Source organism: Procambarus clarkii, chromosome 2 (assembly GCF_040958095.1).
Source record: "Procambarus clarkii isolate CNS0578487 chromosome 2, FALCON_Pclarkii_2.0, whole genome shotgun sequence".
NCBI classification, from domain to species: domain Eukaryota; kingdom Metazoa; phylum Arthropoda; class Malacostraca; order Decapoda; family Cambaridae; genus Procambarus; species Procambarus clarkii.
Genome location: NC_091151.1, coordinates 38,949,129 through 38,971,830, shown reverse-complemented (window position 1 = coordinate 38,971,830; position 22,702 = coordinate 38,949,129). Strand labels below are relative to the sequence as shown.

General features: G+C 46.8%; 1 protein-coding gene across 1 annotated transcript; it reads right to left on the bottom strand.

Annotated features, from left to right (window-relative positions):
• Positions 1–2,149: 2,149 nt before the first annotated feature.
• Positions 2,150–22,702, bottom strand: LOC123749252 (germ cell nuclear acidic protein-like). The gene is made up of 3 exons (XM_069327196.1): positions 22,309–22,702; positions 18,709–19,314; positions 2,150–2,265 (listed from the first exon to the last, which is right to left on the bottom strand). Exons 1-3 carry the CDS (start codon positions 22,700–22,702, stop codon positions 2,150–2,152), a joined length of 1,116 nt encoding a protein of 371 aa, XP_069183297.1.

The window sequence follows — 22,702 nt, the reverse complement described above, 5'->3', positions numbered from 1 at the left end:
ATTAGGAATTTACTTTGTAAGTATTTCATGAAGACAACTTTCTGCGAATCCAAACTTTTGGTAATTAAAGTTTGATAGTGTGAGAATGTGGATGACTAACATAAAAGATAATACTATAATTCATAATACTTATAATAAGTACACAAATCACATTAACATGATTGACTACGTTATATTGTAATATATCACGTTAGTGTGACGTATGGTTATGTTGAGAGGATTTCGGGGCTTAGGGTCCCCGTGGCCCGGTCCTCTACCAGGCCTTTTTTTTTTACACACCCCCAGGAAGCAGCCCGTTGCAAGTGTCTAACTCCAGGTACTTACTGCTAGGTAAACAGGGGCATTAGGGTGAAAGAAACTCTGCCCATTTATTTCCGCCTCCGCCGGGGCTCGAACCCGGAAGTTTAGGACTACGAATCCCGAGCGCTGTCCACTCAGCCGTAAGGCCTCCCTGGTTGATGAACTCCTTTATCCACACCAGAGTGCATGGGGGGTTGTATTTGAAGCTTGGGCTGGCTTCAGTAGGGGCCTCCATGCGTCCTGTGGATTCAGTGAAATCCCAGGTTATAAATCCCAGGTTATAAATCCCAGGTTATAAATCCCAGGTTGTATAACCTTGACCACGTCGTGGTACAGGGGTAATGTGAGCGGCTGTGAGTCGCCCCATTGCTCCAATTCATTTTCTCACTAATATCAATGTAATAGTAATATTAAATTTTTTAAATTTTGCCCCGAGGGGCGAGTTTATTGGGCAGCAATATTATTACTAGCCAGTTTCCTCCTAGCTTCACTACAACTACCTCCCTCAAGAATAAACTACGCGACGAGAGGTGTTGCAGGAGACTACCAGAGAGTTGCTCAGTTTGCAAACAACAGAACAATTTCGACTCTCCTGTCATCCTAAATTCACAAATTTATGGTACTCGGTTTAGCAGCAAGTTGGCGACCAAAACAGTCACTTCAACAATTCAGCCATCTAGAGATGAACGGTACGATACGCAATATGGTATTACATAAATGTCGAGAAATTAACTTCTATAAAGGATGAGGTAAGACTATTATTGTTTAAGTGAAAATATAATTTCCAAATTTGACTTAACCAAATATAACTCCCATGATGACCAGACCACACACTAGAAATTGAAGAGACGACGACGTTTCGGTCCGTCCTGGACCATTCTCAAGTCGATTGTGTTGACTTGAGAATGATTGTGTGTGTGTGATTGAGATTGAGAATGTGTGATTGTGTCTCACACAATCGACTTGAGAATGGTCCAGGACGGACCGAAACGTCGTCGTCTCTTCAATTTCTAGTGTGTGGTCTGGTCATCATACTTCAGCCACGTTATTGTGACTCATCGCCTGCATAACTCCCATATCAGCATGAGAAAAATGAGTAACATACCAATAATGATTGTGACGAGAATGTGATTTTAATATTAATGCTATTAAAATAATTCTCAGTTTTTTATGTTTTTTTTTGTTTTTTTATGAAGGAGAAAATTAGTAAAATTTATGATAGGTTATTAGCAAGCAGTGGGAGGGAGGCAGCCGGGGGGTGCCAGCGGGTCCTGGTGCTTGGTAAGCCAGGCGTATACACCATAACAGAAAAGTGGCTTTACTGCTTCATTCCACCGCTCTCGGCCGCCGCCAGATGGCGTCCAGGATCGTTTTTATTGTTACATTCCACACACTGCTTATTCTGCTTCTGCGGTCCTTGTTCTAGTCATGTACCGTCTGCCATGTCCTGGTGTATTGACGGTCGAGAGGTGCAGTGTAGCGTCTCGTTCCGTGCTCTGGCGTGAGCGAAAGCTTGGAGGAGTAAGTACGTCATACCGGTTGAAGGAGTAGGTACGTCACGCCGGCTCTTTGAGCGGCAGATTCAGGAGCGAGTGCGTAACCCGTAACACGTAACCCGAAACGTGAGTGCGTAACATTACCTTGGGCAATGGGGTTGGAGTAAGTGCGTCACTCGCCACCTGAAGTTGGAAGTGTGTGTGCATCAGCCTGGCCCTCCCGCTGGCCACAAGCCGCCTCCTCCTCCCTGCCACCCAGTAGCGCAACTGTGCGTATTTTCCCTCTAGTTTAGTGTTACCAGTAACTCCCGCTGTTTTTTGGACCATTACTCGAACCTAAGTCCAGCAGGTGGTTAGTCATATTGTGTTTCTCCATTATTCATAAGCGCTCGCGGGAGGTGGAAGAGAAATGTAAGGGAGAGGCGTAGACAGCTCTTCTTCTTCTTTCTCAGTCGTAGACTTTTACTTGCTGCAAGTCATAGAAAATGAAGAATAGTGGGAAAACTGTATTTTCCCCTTCCTTCTCTTTGTGTCTACTTTCGTTATGGCATCTGTCCCCCTTTCCCTGTTGATTCACCCCCTCCTTCTCCTTTCCCCCACTGCCATACTGGTTCATAGCTCCCACACATAGTGTGTCTGTGGAACATACACACACACACACACACACACACACACACACACACACACACACACACACACACACACACACACACACACACACACACACACACACACACACATAGAAACACAGAAACACACACACACGCACATTAACGATCCTTTATATAGGACTATGCAGGATTAATATTAAAATTCCTGTAGAGTTGAAAAAAAAATTCGTAGGATTATACCTGTAAATACCGGTTGATTCTCAATATAAATTTTTAACTTGCAACATAGGATGAAACATAACCTGTGTAGCGTGTAGGGTGACCTGTAGCACAGCCACTCATAGCCATTGGGCTCGATTCACAGGCAGAAGGAAACGTTTGGGCACGTTTACTTTACACCCGATGCCTCTTATCACCCAGCAGTCAATACATACCTAGAAGTTAGCCGACTGCTGTAGGTTGCATTCTAGTTAAGGTCAGTCATTGCCTAAGGATCACTGATGAAAGCCTAACAGCCTTCCTGTCACCGACAATTAGACAACATATAGTTCAAGGGGGACTGTGAAGACCAGGGGCCAGAATCACGAAGTAGTTACGCAAGCACTTACGAACCTGTACATCTTTTCTCAATCTTTGGCGGCTTTGTTTACAATTATTAAACAGTTAATGAGCTCCGAGGCACCAGGAGGCTCTTTATAACAATAACAACAGTTGATTGGGAAGTTTTCATGCTTGTAAACTGTTTAATAAATGTAACCAAGCCGTTAAAGATTGAGAAAGATGGACTTGTTCGTAAGTACTTGCGTAACTGCTTCGTGAATCTGGCCCCTGGGTATCTTGCCTCTCCTTGATGCGTCGGAGAAAGTAATGGAGGCGCAGTGGTAACACACGCCCAGCGCTTCGCAAGCGATTTGGTCTGGGTTCGTACCTTGGCCAGGGAGAATTGACTAGTAGTCAGTCTTTAACTGATTTAAATAACATAAATCACATCCTAGGCTTTAAAATAGACTGATGTTAAATAACAGTATTATTTGAAGAATTAAAATTTTTAAGTGTATGGAAAAATCAGAAATTGCTGTTAACGGTGTATATTGCGTGGCGTCCGAGAGAGTTCTTACATGGAACTGATTGATTCATGAAGATTATGACACCCAAGAGCATGGGCATGAATAGCCCGTAAGTAGTAGATTTTTTTAGTCAATGTATACTGTGTGCTGAGGTCGCATTTAATTGTCACTCTGCTATCGCGGGTAGGACACTGCTTGACAGTATTTATGAGGGTGTCCAGGTGTCCAGTGAGGGTGTCCAGCTGCTGGACACCTTTTTTGACTAGAAGAGTGGCAGTGTTGATGGCTTCAGGGAGGTTACTGCAAGATTCAGGGACTCTTAAAGCTCTTATAAGGTCGTTGGTTGCTTCACATTCCAGGAGATAGTGAAGTAGTGGCTTTTCTGTCATTGTTTGGCAGAAGATGCTTTCCATACACGGGACATGTTGTTGTTGTTTCAGATTTACCTACTCAGAACGAAGTGTCCATGTAGCACGGGCTATAGTGAACCCGTAAGACACGGGACAGAATACAGCGATATAGTGGGACCAGGATGGGGAGAGGGTGACGTGAGGCAAGGGCGAGGCACGTGAAGATAAGGCGAGGCGCCCGGAGCTAGGGTGAGACTTTTAAGGGCTGTGTGGCGAGGTGGTTCAGATTTAGTGACGAGATAGCAATCGTGTTTGACAATGAAAACTAGTTAGTGTTTATGTAGCAGGAGTTTAGTGGTTCTGGCGGTCCTCTCTCCGCTTATATGTCGTCCTCTGTGGCTGTGTGCGCTGTGAGCCGCCATGCTGGGTGTACATTCTGTCTATGAAGCACACACGAAAACTCTATACGCTGGTTAGGACATTGTAAATGATTGACGACGTCTGTTGTTGAAAATAAACTCTCTCTCTCTCTCTCTCTCTCTCTCTCTCTCTCTCTCTCTCTCTCTCTCTCTCTCTCTCTCTCTCTCTCTCTCTCTCTCTCTCTCTCTCTCTCTCTCTCTCTCTCTCTCTCTCTCTCTCTCTCTCTCTCTCTCTCTCTCTCTCTCTCTCTCCTTCCTTCCTGACAGTCTCTGAAAATTGTAACGTAAGAATGTGAGGTAAACATGTGAATGATAACAGTGTAGGTGAATGGACACAAACTTGGCCACACTGGCACCTACACCTGTTGAATGACGGTTAAGAGGCGGGACCAAAGAGCCAGAGCTCAACCCCCGCCATCACAACTAGGTGAGCACATTACTTGTCGTTCCGGAGGGTGTGGGGCGGACACTCCGCCGCCCAACACCCTCTCCTACACCCTCTCCACGCCCTCACTCGAAGCGATATTGTATTACAAGTGTAAACATTAGCCAATAATTTACGTTACGTGCATGATGGAATGTTTTTATGGGTAGATGGTAAAAAAGGCAACTTTGCTCAGTTTGTTGTGTGTGTTTTGCTTTATGTTCACATGTACACCTACACCCATTTGTTCTTTCACACGCACGCACACACACACACACACACACACACACACACACACACACACACACACACACACACACACACACACACACATTGTGTGTGTGTGTGCGTGTGAAAAGACAAATGGGTGTAGGTGTACATGTACACACACACACACACACACACACACACACACACACACACACACACACACACACACACACACACAGTGCTTATATTGCCACGCAAGTGTAAACGTTCGCTCATATTAAACCAATGCCTTCAACCCTAAATCCTGTGTTTGTAATTTGTTTAAACAGAGATTTTGGTGTAATCTCCGGGGCCAGAATTAATCCCCAAATCGGTGAGAAATGAGTGAAATTAAGTTGGGGATTTCGGAAAGGGAGGGAGATAGGGGGAAGGGACTTGTGTGTCCTCACCTAGTTGTGCTTGCGGGGATTGAGCTTCGGCTCTTTGGTCCTGCCTCTCAACCGTCAATCAACAGGTGTACATGTTCCTGAGCCTATTGGGCTCTTATCATATCTACATTTGAAAATGTGTATGGAGTCAGCCTCCACCACATCACTTCCTAATGCATTTTATTTATTAACTACTCTGACACTAAAAAAAAAAATATTTCTAATGTTTTTGTTGCTCATTTGGGCACTAAATTTCCCCCTGTATCCCCTAGTGCATGTGCTCCTTGAGTTTAAATAAACTGTCTTTGTCTACTTTATCAATTCCTTTTAGAATCTTGAATGTAGGGATCATATACCCCCTAACTCTCTTGTCTTCCAGCGACGTGAGGTTTAATTCCATTAGTCTCTCCTCATAGTTCATGCCCCTCAGTTCGGGTACTAGTCTGGTGGCAAACCTCTGAACCTTCTCTAATTTAGTTTTATACTTGACGAGATATGGACTCCATGCTGGAGCTGCATCATACTCCAGGATTGTGTGTGTACTCACCTAATTGTACTCACCTAATTGTGCTTGCGGGGGTTGAGCTTTGGCTCTTTGGTCCCGCCTCTCAACTGTCAATCAAGTGGTGTACAGATTCCTGAGCCTCCTGTGTGTGTGTGTGTGTGTACTCACCTATATGTACTCACCTATATGTGCTTGCAGGATCGAGCATTGACTCTTGGATCCCGCCTTTCTAGCTATCGGTTGTTTACAGCAATGACTCCTGTCCCATTTCCCTATCATACCTAGTTTTAAAAGTATGAATAGTATTTGCTTCCACAACCTGTTCCCCAAGTGCATTCCATTTTTCTACTACTCTCACGCTAAAAGAAAACTTCCTAACATCTCTGTGACTCATCTGAGTTTCCAGTTTCCACCCATGTCCCCTCGTTCTGTTATTATTACGTGTGAACATTTGATCTATTTCCACTTTGTCAATTCCCCTGAGTATTTTATATGTCCCTATCATATCTCCTCTCTCCCTTCTTTTCTCTAGTGTCGTAAGGTTCAGTTCCTTCAGCCGCTCTTCATATCCCATCCCTCGTAGCTCTGGGACAAGCCTCGTCGCAAACCTCTGAACCTTCTCCAGTTTCTTTATGTGTTTCTTCAGGTGGGGGCTCCATGATGGCGCGGCATACTCTAAGACGGGTCTCACGTAGGCAGTGTAAAGCGCCCTAAAAGCTTCCTCATTTAGGTTTCTGAATGAAGTTCTAATTTTCGCCAGTGTAGAGTACGCTGCTGTCGTTATCCTATTTATATGTGCCTCAGGAGTTAGATTAGGTGTCACATCCACTCCCAGGTCTCTTTCTCGAATCGTTACAGGTAGGCTGTTCCCCTTCATTGTGTACTGTCCCTTTGGTCTCCTGTCACCTGATCCCATTTCCATAACTTTACATTTACTGGTGTTAAACTCCAGTAGCCATTTCTCTGACCATCTCTGTAGCCTGTTTAAGTCCTCTTGGAGGATCCTACAATCCTCGTCTGTCACAACTCTTCTCATTAATTTTGCGTCATCTGCAAACATTGACATGTGTGTGTGTGTGTGTGTGTGTGTGTGTGTGTGTGTGTGTGTGTGTGTGTGTGTGTGTGTTTGTACTCACCTATTTGTGCTTGCGAGGGGGTTGAGCTGGCTCTTTGGTCCCGCTTCTCAACTGCGTGTGTGTGTGTGTGTGTGTGTGTGTGTGTGTGTGTGTGTGTGTGTGTGTGTGTGTGTGTGTGTGTGTGTGTGTGTGTGTGTTTGTGTGTGTGTGCGTGTGTGCGTGTGAAGAACTACACTTCACACAAGGGGTGTAGAAATAACCTAAGCTACTCTATTTTTGTTAACTGTATCTTATTGTCTCAATAAACGTACTTTAACTGGAACTTCACACAAGCAGTAACAAGCAAACGACTAACATAATAGACCGTTCGCACTAACCTCACACGTCATCAAAGTCCAATAACCAGTTTCATGGCAGGGAACAAACTACTCAGCCCAGAAAAAACAGTTTTAACATGAGTAAGGTCCTGCCTCTTTAGCAGTTGCTGGATTACTTAAATTACTCCAACAGAGACGTCGTAAGGCCAACAGAAAACGAGTGTTTCATCACACGGGTTTTGCGAGAGCCCTTGGCAGATATGACCAGCGTGTGTGGCGCAAGATGTGGGGATATTATCTGTTGACTTTAAAGCAGAGCGGGCGAGGCTCCTCCAGGCCAGCCCAGCGTGGAATAAGGACACTCTGGGCCGGAAATCATCAAGCACTTTGAGTTGACCAGACCACACACTATTAGGTGAAGGGACGACGACGATTCGGTCCGTCCTGGACCATTCTCAAGTCGATTGTGCCTGAACAATCGACTTGAGAATGGTCCAGGACGGACCGAAACGTCGTCGTCCATTCACCTTCTAGTGTGTGGTCTGGTCAACTTACTTTAGCCACGTTATTGTGACTCATCGCCTCATCAAGCACTTGCGTACGATACAATGTTATCACGTTAACCTTAATTATTTAATATACAGAGTGATTGTTTCTTATTTATATAATAGAGCAAAGTCTGGCTGTACTGTAGGCCCAAGACTGATGGTTTAGGTAGTACTCAATTAAAGCCAGTTGCACTGGTTACATGAACAATTATTAGATGATACTGTCTTTAACAGAAATCCTGCCACTACTCAAATATAGCGGATCTTGTTAATCACTGTACTACTCTGCTGTGTTATTTGGTCAAGATTCGGGTGATTAACGACGTCGGTATAAGGGATCGCTTATTACCCTTCAGCCTCTTCTTATATATTTCCTTCAGCACATAAGTTCTATAATCCTACCTCGTCCCTCATCCGCTGGTCGAATGTTGATTTTTTCACAGCAAAAATAAAGCACCAGTACGTATTATTATTCATTATGTAATCTAAATATTATTAAATTTGTTGTCAATAAATGAACCTTTGATTTACACAGCTTTGTACCAGCTCAGTCATAATTGTAACCATTTGTATATGTTGTTGTGAATATAGTTTATCAGTGTGAGTGGGAATAAATGAGTGACCAGGCGGCTTGTGTCCGGGCTGCTCAGTGGGCTCCGGATTCTGGCCTTCCGGCGATCGTTTCCTTTATGGATTACTGGATGGGGTACCCGGCTGCTGCGCCATTACGGTGTTGGGAGCCCGGGTCGACCCGGTGCTTGGGTCGCTCAGAAGGTGGCGCCACGGGGGCCGAACCTACTTACAAGGGGGCAATGGGCCAACTCATTGCCTCCTTGTAAGAGAATAAAAGGTGTCCAGGCAAGATCTTGCGGATTCTCCATGAACATGAGTATTTTCTTCCACCTCCTATAATTTAGTATAAACAGTTCCGGCAATAGGTTATGTGATTTGTTACGACTAAATAGCATTGCGGATCGGAAGTCCTCTTTGCCTGCTTGATAATGCAGCCATCTGGGATGCCTGGTCTTAGATATTGTCGGTTATGAGAAAACGCTCGAAACCTGCCACATGTAACACGCAGGCAAAGCACACAAGGTCAAGTTGTGTTACGAGGCGACCACAACACGGCCGTGCTGGAGGTGGTACCTTGTTACCCCTACCACCCATTCCTCCACCTCACCCTCAACTCTTCCCTACCTCCCTCCTTTCCGTCCCTCCCCCCCTCATCCCCGACCCCTCCCCTATCCCTTCACCCCATATTCCTCCCGGACCCCCCACCCCCACATTCTAACTCTCCTCCCCTCCCCCAACCCTCCCCACATTGCCTGGAAACTTTGACAGGAGTTCCTGAAACTAACTTGTGTTGGTCATTAACGGGAAGTTGTCTCCCTCCCGTGTGTGTGTGTGTGTGTGTGTGTGTGTGTGTGTGTGTGTGTGTGTGTGTGTGTGTGAGTGTGTGTGTGTGTGTGTGTGTGTGTGTGTGTGTGTGTGTGTGTGTGTGTGTGTGTGTGTGTACTCACCTATTTGTGCTTGCGGGGGTTGAGCTTTGGCTCTTTGGTCCCGCCTCTCAACTGTCAGTTAACTAATGTACAGGTTCCTGCGCCTACTGGGCTCTATCATATCTACGATTAAAACTGTATGGAGTCAGCCTCCACCACATCATTGCCTAATGCAGTGATGTGGTGGAGGCTGCACACTGGACTTGTGATCCTGTGGTCCCGGGTTCGATCCCAGGCGCCGGCGAGAAACAATGGGCAGAGTTTCTTTCACTCTATGCTCCTGTTACCTAGCAGTAAAAAAGGTACCTGGGTGTTAGTCAGCTGTCACGGGCTGCTTCCTGGGGGTGGAGGCCTGGTCGAGGACCGGGCCGCGGGGACACTAAAGCCCCGAAATCATCTCAAGATAACCTCAAGATAGGGAGCCAGGGAGTGTTGCGCGTGGCCCAGTTTACTGTTGCTAACATATTCTTAAATGTATATGTTTTAAATTTAATTCAATAAAGTATCATTAATTTCCGTGTATTATAGATTACCAACAGCGTGAAATATTGCGTATGGCGACCACTGTTAAAGCCGATGTGTCTTCAATTCGTGATTCTGGTTCTATTTTTTTTATCGGACATCTAATACTATTTTGAATTTAGATGAACGAATAGATGTGGCTGCCACATAAGTTTCGTTTTATTTTGTGAAATTCCCCCTCCGGACAGATTTGTGGGAGGAGGCGTTGATCCCAAGCCAAATGGCATTCCAATATTTTGTCCCGTCCAAGATGTATTGAAAACCTTATAGGCATTGTCTGACTACCTATGAGAGGACTGTCTCTCTCTCTCTCTGTCTCTCTCTCTGTCTATGTCTCTCTGTCTGTCTCTCTCTCTCTCTCTCTCTCTCTCTCTCTCTCTCTCTCTCTCTCTCTCTCTCTCTCTCTCTCTCTCTCTCTCTCTCTCTCTCTCTCTCTCTCTCTGTGTCTTAACGAATTGGTCGATTCCGCAAAAACTGCACCGTATTAGATGAACCTTCAAGACCTGGGAACACAATTTAGGTTGTAAAATAAATTATTACACCACAAAAATGCATACACACAAAATAGATGCACCACACAGTAAACAAAAATACACTTATACAATACATAGCAGAAAATACACATGCAATACACCGACAAATACACATATACAATATCAAGAAAAATATATAAATGTTACACTGAAAACTGTAAACATATATAAACTACATATACTATTAAACTAGAATATGGTACAGGAATTTCACGCCTATAAAGAATTCAAAGTAAATGTACAGGTGTTGCCTGAATAGAATTCCCATCGACAGCAGATCAATCGATTACTTTATTGTGGTTAGTCAGGTCATGTGTAACGTCTAGTCTGTGTCGGGGTTAAGACAGGGGTTAAGGGACGCCAGGGGTTGTACTCACCTAGTTGTGCTGGCGGGGGTTGAGCTCGGGCGCTTTGGTCCCGCCTCTCAACCGTCAATCAACTGGTGTACAGGTTCCTGAGCCTATTGGGCTCTATCATATCTACATTTGAAACTGTGTATGGAGTCAGCCTCCACCACATCACTGCCTAATGCATTCCATCTGTTAACTACGCTGACACTGAAGAAGTTCTTTGTAACGTCCCTGTGGCTCATTTGGGTACTCAGTTTCCACCTGTGTCCCCTTGTTCGTGTACCACCCTTGTAGTATGTGTCCCCTCACCCGTTGTGGTGAGGGGGATAGTCGCTAGCCTGAGGGATGTGAGGGGTTATGATGAAGGGATAGTTGCCTGAGAGACCCAAGGGGTTGTGGTGAAGGGGTGGCTAGACCAGTCATTACTCAAGGCGCGCTACGCGACACTGGTTATCCCAACCAAGAGTTATGTGGTTTTAATACCTGACTAGGGCTTACTTTCCTACTACTTACTTACTTTACTTTACTTTAGGCTTACTTTCTTACTACTTACTTACCCACTGATGATCATCCCCGCCATGAGATATTCTTTCCCCGCAGTGTTTCCCCCCCTCCCCTGTGGCTGGTGACCTGTTGTTTAAGATTCGCTACTTGGAACTTAAAGTTCTAAGTAGCACGGGCTATGGTGAGCCCGTGATGGACTTACCTGGCACAGGAGCGGGGCTGAAACTTCGGCTGGTGACCGTCACCAACCAGTAGATATTCTTCCCCGCCATCCCTAAACGTGCACTCAGCAGTACTTCACTCACGCAAACCCGTGAGGTTACCTTGAGGTGCTTCCGGGGCTTAGCGTTCCCGCGGCCCGGTCGTCGACAAGGCCTGACCAGGCCAGACCACTCTACCCCAAACTCATGTTCCATCCGATGAATCTCCTTTTTTGGTTACCTTGTGTTGGTTTTGGGGGCTTATCGTCCCCGCGGCCCGGTCCTCGACCAGGTATATCTTTTGTTATACACCCCTAGGAAACAGCCCGCAGCAGCTGTCTAACTCCCAGGTACTTATTTATTGCTAGGTACACAGGAGCATCAGGGCGAAAGAAACTGCCAATTTGTTTCCGCTTCCGCCGGGGATGGAACCCGGAAGCTTAGGACTACGAATCCCGAGTGCTATTCACTCGGTCGTCAGGCCCCGTGCATGGTGGCGATGCTACTAACATAGTTGTGGGTCATACATACTACATGTGGTGCTACTCTCCGCGAACATACGAATATGTAGTAAAGATTCTTATATGTATATAGTGAACATATGCATGTATAGTTAACATGCGCATATACATATTCAGTATACATATCCTCCCCCTAATCCGCTCAAATCCTCCCCTCATCCACTCACATTCTCCCCTCATCTATGTTGCCTTTAGCTATCCTGCTCTCTCGTGTCGACACAGCTCCCCTCTCTTCCCCTAGTGCTGTGACACGCCCGCCCCTCACCTGTTACTGCCTCTCCTTCCCCTCACCCTCCCCTCCTCTCTCACACCCCCACCTTTTCCTTCCCCCCCCCCCCCTCACCACTCTACATCTACCTTCCCCTCCACTCTTGCACTCTCCTCTTCATCTTTAACCTACTTTTCACTCGCATCATATACATATCGTGTATATATACATCTTGAGGTTATCTTGAGATGATTTCGGGGCTTTTTAGTGTCCCCGCGGCCCGGTCCTCGACCAGGCCTCCACCCCCAGGAAGCAGCCCGTGACAGCTGACTAACACCCAGTTACCTATTTTACTGCTAGGTAACAGGGGCATAGGATGAAAGAAACTCTGCCCATTGTTTCTCGCCGGCGCCTGGGATCGAACCCAGGACCACAGGATCACAAGTCCCGCGTGCTGTCCGCTCGGCCGACCGGCTCCCGATATACATATACATATTATATACATATTTTCTTCGTAGTCGTGAACAATTGTAATTCAGTAAGAGAGGAAGTGGTGGAGGCACTCCATACACAGTTGAAAAGTAAATAAGATAGCCCAACAGTCTCCGGCACCTGAACACCAGTCGATTGAATATTGAGAAGCGGGATCGAACAACTGAAGCTCAACCTCCCTACGAGCACCATTAGGAGAGTACAGTTATGGTTGATACACCATTAGTGTCATCTACATCACCACATTGTTGTGCTTGGGTCACCTTGGGGGGTTGTGATCCACACAACCATTGTTGCGACCATTCTAATGGTATTAGAATGGTCTAATGGACTAACGTTGCAACCGTTCTCATTGTATCTAAACACTAGATTGGCAATCCAACGGTGCCAGAGTCTCTGTCTCTATATATTGCGCTGCTTTCCTCTCATTCTCTCTGCCTCACTCCCTCCCTCTCATTCCCTCTGCCTCACTGATTCTCTCCCTCTCACCCGTTCTCTCTGCCTCTATCTCCCACCCTCTCTTATTCCCGTTCTCTCTCTCCCATTGGGCAAAAAGATGCTTTATCGATGTTGAATCGATGTTTTTGACTTCGATAACAGCTGCAGTAATATGTTTTAACAATAAAGACGATCAAACTCACATTTCATACTTATTTGGAATAGGAGCTCATCCTTCTTAAAAAGGGGCATGGGGATAGACCAAGACCATCCCATGTCTCTCCATACAATCACAAATCACTTTACAAAATTTAGTGAAGCCTCTAAACCCCTAAGCCTCTAACCTCGAGCAAACAGACATTCTTCGTTTATATAGATGTACATTCATAAAATAAATCGCCTAGCTTGTCCAAACTGAAGACATTCATTGTACGGTTCATCATCATTAATCAAATTTTTTATTACAAATATAATCTATACACAACAGCCACATATTAGATAAAGATTACAGTCCAGCTTGGATTACTCTCGGTCCATACAGATACCTCGCTAATCCCCGACCACTTATATCCGATGATCAGATCTCATGTTTCCACCCCCAATACCACTATTAATCCACCACCACATCCTGATACCTTACTCCGCACATCCGGTCACTAATTTGTATTCATTCTCTTGTTAAACTGCGTCCTGGAAACTGGCCTCTGGGCCACCAAGGTCTCTGGTATTAGTGCCTGTCACTCCCAACTGTTCTCAACTCTGGCTCTGACTGGAGGAAGGAAGTTCTTGACTGTCATCCTCCGTCACCTCCAGAGAGCTGTGTGCCTGATCCTGTCACCTGCAAACTGAAAGAAGCTCTTGGAGTGCTCTTTCCACGCTCTTTCCAAGATCTTTCCATGCTCTTGAAGTCTGCCTTTGCTGGTTACTCATGCTTCGCATTTCACTTGTCTTCAGTCACGGTCTTTGTAAATGTCGGACAAAGTACAGTGTTCTTTGTACAGGGAGCCGGTCGGCCGAGCGGACAGCACACTGGACTTGTGATCCTGTGGTCCCGGGGTCGATCCCAGGCGAAGGCGAGAAACAATGGGCAGAGTTTCTTTCACCCTATGCCCCCTGTTACCTAGCAGTAAAATAGGTACCTGGGTGTTAGCCAGCTGTCACGGGCTGCTTCCTGGGTGGTGGAGGCCTGGTCGAGGACCGGGCCGCGGGGACACTAAAGCCCCGAAATCATCTCAAGATATCCTCAAGATGTCTAACCCCCTCCCCCTACTGGATGCACCAGCTCACTTATGTAGGGTAATCATCAGGAGAAAGTGCTGAGGGCTTGTATGACTGTACCTCACTAGGAAGGTATATGAGGACAGGATTGGAGTGAAGGAACAGTGCCCAACCACTTGGATCATTGGTAATTGAGCGATACCTTCATGCCCACGGGGGCATTTACCTTGCTCCCGTTTAGCTCCTTAAGTGGCTCACGCCACTTTTAAACCATCTCTTATATCATGGCATGTATCTCAGAGTACATGCTGTTTAATTTGACCTTTCTCATCTTATCTTAATCACTATGAACCTCTACATTCTCTCGCACTGCTCTATTGTAGCTCATTTAATTAAAATTTCCATTCTTTCATTTCCAATAACTACCTACGCACCGAATCACCTTCTGTGGTTGAGTGATCAATAAACCCTTGAACTATATGCTTAACACATCTCTAACCCTGTCCATGGAGGACAGAAGAAACTGTATGGTTTCTGGTTAGCTGGTTAGCATTGTCAAGGTGTGGCCACGTCTGTGGTAGAAAATAATAAAAAAAAAAACACAACCACCACCACCACCACCACAACAACCACCACCACAACAATCACCACCACAACAATCACCACCACAACAACCACCACCACAACAATCACCACCACAACAATCACCACCACAACAATCACCACCACCATTCCCAACACTCCCCCCCTTCCCTCCCCCATTACCCCCAGCCACTTATTTATGTCGTGACCTTTGAAGCGTGTTCCACGCCGGGAGAAAAATGGCCGCTGTGCAGTTCATAATGAAATTCGAGGTCAGCCAAGATTTTATTTTTTTTTTTTGCCTCACCATATATGATTTTGTTTTGTTAGTCAGTTATTGAGGTGAAGGAATTATTCTATATTTTTTTTATGTACAGTATGTCTAGTAGTCATAATATCAGGTGTTTGGCAATTGGTTTAATATATATATATATATATATATATATATATATATATATATATATATATATATATATATAAAGTTTGTGAGGGTACCACCTCTGGTGCCAATGTGGGGACCCATAGCCTCGGAGAAGAAAATAAAAAGTATTCAGAGGAGACCTTGTGGTTTCTCACTGAACACTAATATTATCTTCTCCTACCACCCCCATTCTTTTGTATGTACACATATATATTTACTTTATTTGAACTTTGTTACAAAAAAGGAGTTACATATGGGTTACAATACCGAAGTCATATATATATATATATATATATATATATATATATATATATATATATATATATATATATATATATATATATATATATATATATATATATATATATATATATATACACTTCTTTCCTTTAGGCTAGTATCGAGGTCAAAGGTCAAAGTAATGACCTAATGGATGAGCGTGTTCCCAGGATTAAACCCCACAACAGTTGCCCAACCATTTCTGTCCCACCTGGGAATCGAACCCCTAAACACCCGAGTGTGAGTCGACAGAAAATCCAACTGTGCTACGAGACACAAATATATCATCAGTATATCTTATTGATATCCCTTGTCCCCCCCACGTGTGGGAGGGGAAATAATATTTTCTTTTGTGGTTAATTTTCGTCCCTGTTTTATTTTTTTCCCCTGTAATTTCCCCCGCCACGTGTGTTTTTAAGCACGAGCGTGTTGACCACATAATTACCCTATTATTACTTAATTGCTTATTTACTTAATGGTTTTTAACCACCCTCTCTAGCCATTTTTATCCAACCTTCCCTATGTAAGGGTGCGTCGACCTAAAATACTTCCCCATCAACATTTACCTTACGCTTCGAGTCTGTTATGAAAATTAATATTTCGCTCACAATATGTAAGATAGCGAGATGGTCCATAATGGTGTATAAAGTGATATCGAGATGGACTATAATCTATATCTTTGAAATGGGGTGTCTGTCTAAAGTAGATTAGACGCTTGGGGCTAACCTTACTCACTTTCAGATAATACCTGACTATGCAATTACTGAGTTAATACCTGACTATGCAGCTACTGAGTTAATACCTGACTATGCAACTACTGAGTTAATACCTGACTATGCAGCTACTGAGTTAATACCTGACTATGCAACTACTGAGTTAATACCTGACTATGCAGCTACTGATCAGTTAATACCTGACTATGCACCTGATCAGTTAATACCTGACTATGCAATTACTGATCAGTTTATCTACTAAGCAAGAGTGTACGGAACGTCGAAGTTTCATATTGTTCGAACAGCTGTTGCATCTATCGACAGAACAACACATCGATCAGCTGATATCGGAACAGCTGGTAAAGTCAAAGATGGGAATGATTAGAGTTGATAATTGAACATCCCGATCTAACAAAATGTGTTACTACTCATTTCCTGCCTCCAGGTGGTGTTCAACCAGGTTATTATGGCTGGTGATGAGTGAAAGAAAATCGTATTAAGCTAAAAAACAATTCTGAAGTTTTCTTTGAGAGCTGAAGAAACACAGTGTGGGGCTAGAGAAGTATTATTTGTCTCTGATCAGGGAAAGGGAAAGTCTGGAAAAGAAAGAAAGGAAAAGCAGAGAAAGTCTGGCGGGAGGTATCTGGGAGAAAAAGACTTAATTTGATGTTACCCTTGATGTCATTTACATGGATCAATGTTCGCACGGCCCTGTCTCTGGCCAGACCTCGTCGTGACGGATCTTGTAACATCTGCTTTTAAAACTACTGTGATTTTTGTTTGTGTTACTACGAGACGCCGTGTTCCTGTGGAGCTCTTAGTTCAGGGGCCAGATTCACGAAAGCACTTACGCAAACACTTACGAACCTGTACATCTTTTCTCAATCTTTGGCGGCTTTGTTTACAATTATTAAACAGTTAATGAGCTCGGAAGCACCAGGAGGCTGTTTATAACAATAACAACAGTTGATTGGCAAGTTTTCATGCCTGTAAACTGTTTAATAAATGTAACCAAAGCCGTCAAAGATTGAGGAAAGATGTACACGTTCGTAAGTGCTTGCGTAAGTGCTTTCGTGAATCTGGCCCCCTGGTTACCCCTCAAGTGCTTGTTTCAGTATTCCAGTCTTTTTCCTGGACGGTCTTCGTCTTGCAGTATGAGCTGAAGGAAGATATTAGTGCAGCGCTCACCCGTCCTAGGAATTCAATAAACTCTTCAATACTCCTTCATCAATATCCGACAAGGCTTGGCGCCGATAACACCGTGGCGGTCAAGGGCTTCTCTCTCTTTCTCTCTCTCCTTGTTTGTCTTTGTAACTTTATAAAGTCCTAAGTGAATGGTTGTTGTACCTCACTTTGTAAAGTGGTTTGTATATGTTTTTGTAACTCAGTTAAGTGGTAAGTGAAAGTGCATCAGGTGTTCCCAATCACCTGCCCTCAGGGAAGTACATATGGGTACATATACCCTCGTCTTCGCTGCTAATGGACCGCTCCTGTGTCAGGTAAGTCCACTAGGGGCTCACCATAGCCCGTGCTACTTGGAACTTGTTCCGAGTAGCTAAATCTATAACAACAACAACAACAGCTGCTAGTGGCTAGTGACTCTTAGAAGTTAGTATCCGTGTTGGCTACGGCGACCTTGTGGAAGTTACGCCAGTGCTAGAAGTTGAAGAGATGGGGTTCTGTGCAATCTAGACGGTGCATGATACACTTTGCAAAGGATGCAGGAGGCTGGTCACACACACACACACACACACACACACACACACACACACACACACACACACACACACACACACACACACACACACACACACACACACACACACACACATACACACACACACACACACACACAGAATAGTAACAGAACGAGGGGACATGGATGGAAGCTTGAAACTCAGATGAGTCACAGAGATGTTAGGAAGTTTTCTTTTAGCGTGAGAGTAGTGGGAAAATGGAATGCACTTCAGGAACAGGTTGTGGAAGCAAATACTATTCATACTTTTAAAACCAGGTATGATAGGGAAATGGGACAGGAGTCATTGCTGTAAACAACCGATAGCTAGAAAGGCGGGATCCAAGAGTCAATGCTCGATCCTGCAGACACAACTAGGTGAGTACACACACACACACACACACACACACACACACACACACACACACACACACACACACACACACACACACACACACACACACACACACACACACGCCCTCGCACTACTCAGAATTTACGCTGAAAAATAAAAGAGAAAAAGACACGACGGTAAATCGGATTTTGCAAACTTCTTCTCTTGCAAAACCACCAACTTTGTGTCTTTACTTCTCACTAGAAGAGGCTCGTTTAAAGGGGAAACTGCCGAAGTAATGCCAATCCCGGCGAAATATCCATGCGAGAGAGCTTCGCCTAATCCAATGAGCTCCTCCAAAGAGCCAATCACCGCCATAGAAACACCAGCCAAAAACCGGATTAATACTCGTCAGTGTCTCGGGAGCTGGCGAGATCCCCGCCTCTCCCCCTGCTTGCTCCTCTGCCTCGCCCCCTGCTTGCTCCTCTGCCTCGCCCACTGCTTGCTCCTCTGCCTCGCCCCCTGCTTGCTCCTCTGCCTCGCCCCCTGCTTGCTCCTCTGCCTCGCCCCCTGCTTGCTCCTCTGCCTCGCCCCCTGCTTGCTCCTCTGCCTCGCCCCCTGCTTGCTCCTCTGCCTCGCCCCCTGCTTGCTCCTCTGCCTCGCCCCCTGCTTGCTCCTCTGCCTCTCCTCCTGCTTGCTCCTCTGCCTCTCCTCCTGCTTGCTCCTCTGCCTCGCCCCCTGCTTGCTCCTCTGCCTCGCCCCCTGCTTGCTCCTCTGCCTCGCCCCCTGCTTGCTCCTCTGCCTCGCCCTCTGCTTGCTCCTCTGCCTCGCCCCCTGCTTGCTCCTCTGCCTCGCCCCCTGCTTGCTCCTCTGCCTCGCCCCCTGCTTGCTCCTCTGCCTCGCCCCCTGCTTGCTCCTCTGCCTCGCCCTCTGCTTGCTCCTCTGCTTCGCCCCCTGCTTGCTCCTCTGCCTCGCCCTCTGCTTGCTCCTCTGCCTCGCCCCCTGCTTGCTCCTCTGTCTCGCCCCCTGCTTGCTAATCCTCCTCGCCCCCCTGCTTGCTCCTCTGCTTCGTCCCCTGCTTGCTCCTCTGCCTCGCCCTCTGCTTGCTCCTCTGCCTCGCCCCCTGCTTGCTCCTCTGCTTCGCCCCCTGCTTGCTCCTCTGCCTCGCCCTCTGCTTGCTCCTCTGCCTCGCCACCTGCTTGCTCCTCTGCTTCGCCCCCTGCTTGCTCCTCTGCCTCGCCCTCTGCTTGCTCCTCTGCCTCGCCCCCTGCTTGCTCCTCTGTCTCGCCCCCTGCTTGCTCCTCTGCCTCGCCCCTGCTTGCTCTTCTGCCTCGCCCCCTGCTTGCTCCTCCTCGCCCCTGCTTGCTCCTCCTCGCCCCCTGCTTGCTGCTCCTCCTCGCCCCTGCTTGCTCCTCCTCCTCGCCCCTGCTTGCTCCTCCTCGCCCCTGCTGGCTCCTCCTCCTCGCCCCCTGCTTGCTCCTCCTCCTCGCCCCCTACTTGCTTCTCCTCGCCCCCTGCTTGCTCCTCTGCCTCGCCCCCTGCTTGCTCCTCCTCCTCGCCCCTGCTTGCTCCTCCTCGCCCCTGCTTGCTCCTCCTCCTCGCCCCCTGCTTGCTCCTCCTCGCCCCTGCTTGCTCCTCCTTCTCGCCCCCTGCTTGCTCCTCTGCCTCGCCCCCTGCTTGCTCCTCTGCCGCGCCCTCTGCTTGCTCCTCCTCTCTGCTCTCTATCGTAGTCTGACCTCTCCCTGAACCACTTCTCTCCTCTCCTGCCCCTCCCCTCTACTCCCCTCACTCCTCCCTGCCTCGCCTCGCCTTCTCTACCTGCACATGTTCGCGTGTTTATCCTGGTTTATCCTAGTCTCTTGGTCTATAACAACAAAATGCAAACAAACAAATCCAGAGATAAATGTTAGGGAGTTATGGTGGATGTCGCTGGCTTTGATGGTTCTTAATTAACTGTCGACTTTATTACCAGATGCCACTCGTGTTTTCTTTATTGGCGGGGACAGGAAGCCTCTTAGGGTCATCAGGGTCCTCGTGAGCCAAGTTAGACCTTCCCCACGATGTAACCCACTACAGTTACCTAAATCCATTTAATTGTAAGGTGAATAGCCGGTCGGCCGAGCGGACAGCACACTGGACTTGTGATCCTGTGGTCCCGGGTTCCATCCCGGGCGCCGGCGAGAAACAATGGGCAGAAGTTTCTTTCACCCTATAACCCTGTTACCTAGCAGTAAAATAGGTACCTGGGTGTTAGTCAGCTGTCACGGGCTGCTTCCTGGGGGTGGAGGCCTGGTCGAGGACCGGGCCGCGGGGACACTAAAAAGCACCGAAATCATCTCAAGATAACCTCAAGATAGATAGAAATAATGGTTGGGAGATTGATTTGGAGTTTGAAGATAGAGAAGAGAAGGGGGTGGTATACATTTCCTCATAGCTTACAGATGATGAACGCAGTATACACACCTAGGTGTGCTTGCGAGTGTTGAGCTTCTGCTCCTTGGTCCCGCCTCTCAACCATGTGGCTGCTTCTGCGTGCGCGGTATTTACCTCTCAGAGATAACAAGTTGCCGTTTCATTGACACTTTGCTAGCTACCCGATGCATAACTCATTAGTTGTTCACGACATCTTATGAAGAGCTATTATGGGTCACTTCCAGTTACTGAAGACCTATATTGCGGAGGTCATTCACGCTCCAAACTGCCTTGTGGCGAGTGCGCTGCGCTCAGCCAACCAGCAGCAGCTCTGCGCGAGGCAATAGAGGCATTTACCAGAGGCCTAGTTGACTCTCTCACCTTTCTCTCTCTCTACCCTTGACCCCTCACCACATTCCCCTCTCTCCTAACCTCTCACATTCCCCTCTCTCTCCCTCGGACTCCTTGCCACCTTCCTCTTTTCTCCATGACCCCTCGCCCTCTCCCCGCACCCCTCGCCATCTTCCCTTCTCTCACCACCTCCCCTCACCCCTCACCACCTCCCCTCACCCCTCACCACCTCCCCTCACCCCTCACCACCTCCCCTCACCACTGCACCGTCTCATAAACCGGCTCAAGTCTTTTGTGTGGGTATTTTTGTCCTTTCTCAAATTGTGGCCTCATTTTTATTCCGTCTTATTCTGCTGCTTGATAATTAACCGGCTACAGTGAGAGAGAGAGAGAGAGAGAGAGAGAGAGAGAGAGAGAGAGAGAGAGAGAGAGAGAGAGAGAGAGAGAGAGAGAGAGAGAGAGAGAGAGAGAGAAAGAGAGAGAGAGAGAGAGAGACACTCCAGCAGTACTTCATGCTAAGTCTCAGATAAAGTCATATTTGTCATGCATTATTTAAATCTATTCAGCACATAACGCCACCGCCTCCAATATTTCCTACTTGCCTTACAAATATTCTCGGCTTTATTAATGTTTATTTTTACTAGTGCCCAGATGTGTATAATTCAGCGAATAATAAGATTATTACTCTCTCTCTCTCTTACATGAGAGAGAGAGAGAGAGAGAGAGAGAGAGAGAGAGAGAGAGAGAGAGAGAGAGAGAGAGAGAGAGAGAGAGAGACGTTATAATAATCAGTTATCCAGTCAATACTATTCAAATATGCAGGAAGGCTTTGATACGAAAGTGTGTGTCGTGATAAACTCGGCTGTTGTGAGGTGCAAAGTGTCCCTCCTGTTCACCCGGCTCTTTCCCCTCTTAATCTTCCTCCTCCTCCTCCTCATGCTCTCGCCACTCTTCCCCACTTCTAACAGTTCTTCCCGTTGCCTCTCATCTTCTCACCCACCTTCCACCTTGGGCTGACGGTCTGTTGCTTCGTCTCTGCCTCTCTCCTTCCTCCCCACAGCGCCTTCTGCTGGAGCCAGAGAAGACGTATCGCAAGGACTTTCTCGAGGAAGAGCATCAGGCTATGAATTATTGATGGTGTCTGATCCACCCGTCATGTGATGTTATGTGGTCATGTGACCCAACATGGCAGCTGCCGAGGACAGGCCTTCTAGAGGTGTTTGAGAGCACCCGAAATAGTTATGCCTTTAGTACATACACCTGGCCCACTCATGGCCTTGCTACCTACACCTGGCCCACACATGGCCATGCTACCTACACCTGGCCCACTCATGGCCTTGCTACCTACACCTGGCCCACACATGGCCTTGCTACCTACACCTGGTCCACACATGGCCTTGCTACCTACACCTGGTCCACACATGGCCTTGCTACCTACACCTGGTCCACACATGGCCTTGCTACCTACACCTGGTCCACACATGGCCTTGCTACCTACACCTGGCCCACACATGGCCTTGCTACCTACACCTGGCCCACTCATGGCCTTGCTACCTACACCTGGCCCACTCATGGCCTTGCTACCTACACCTGGCCCACTCATGGCCTTGCTACCTACACCTGGTCCACACATGGCCAT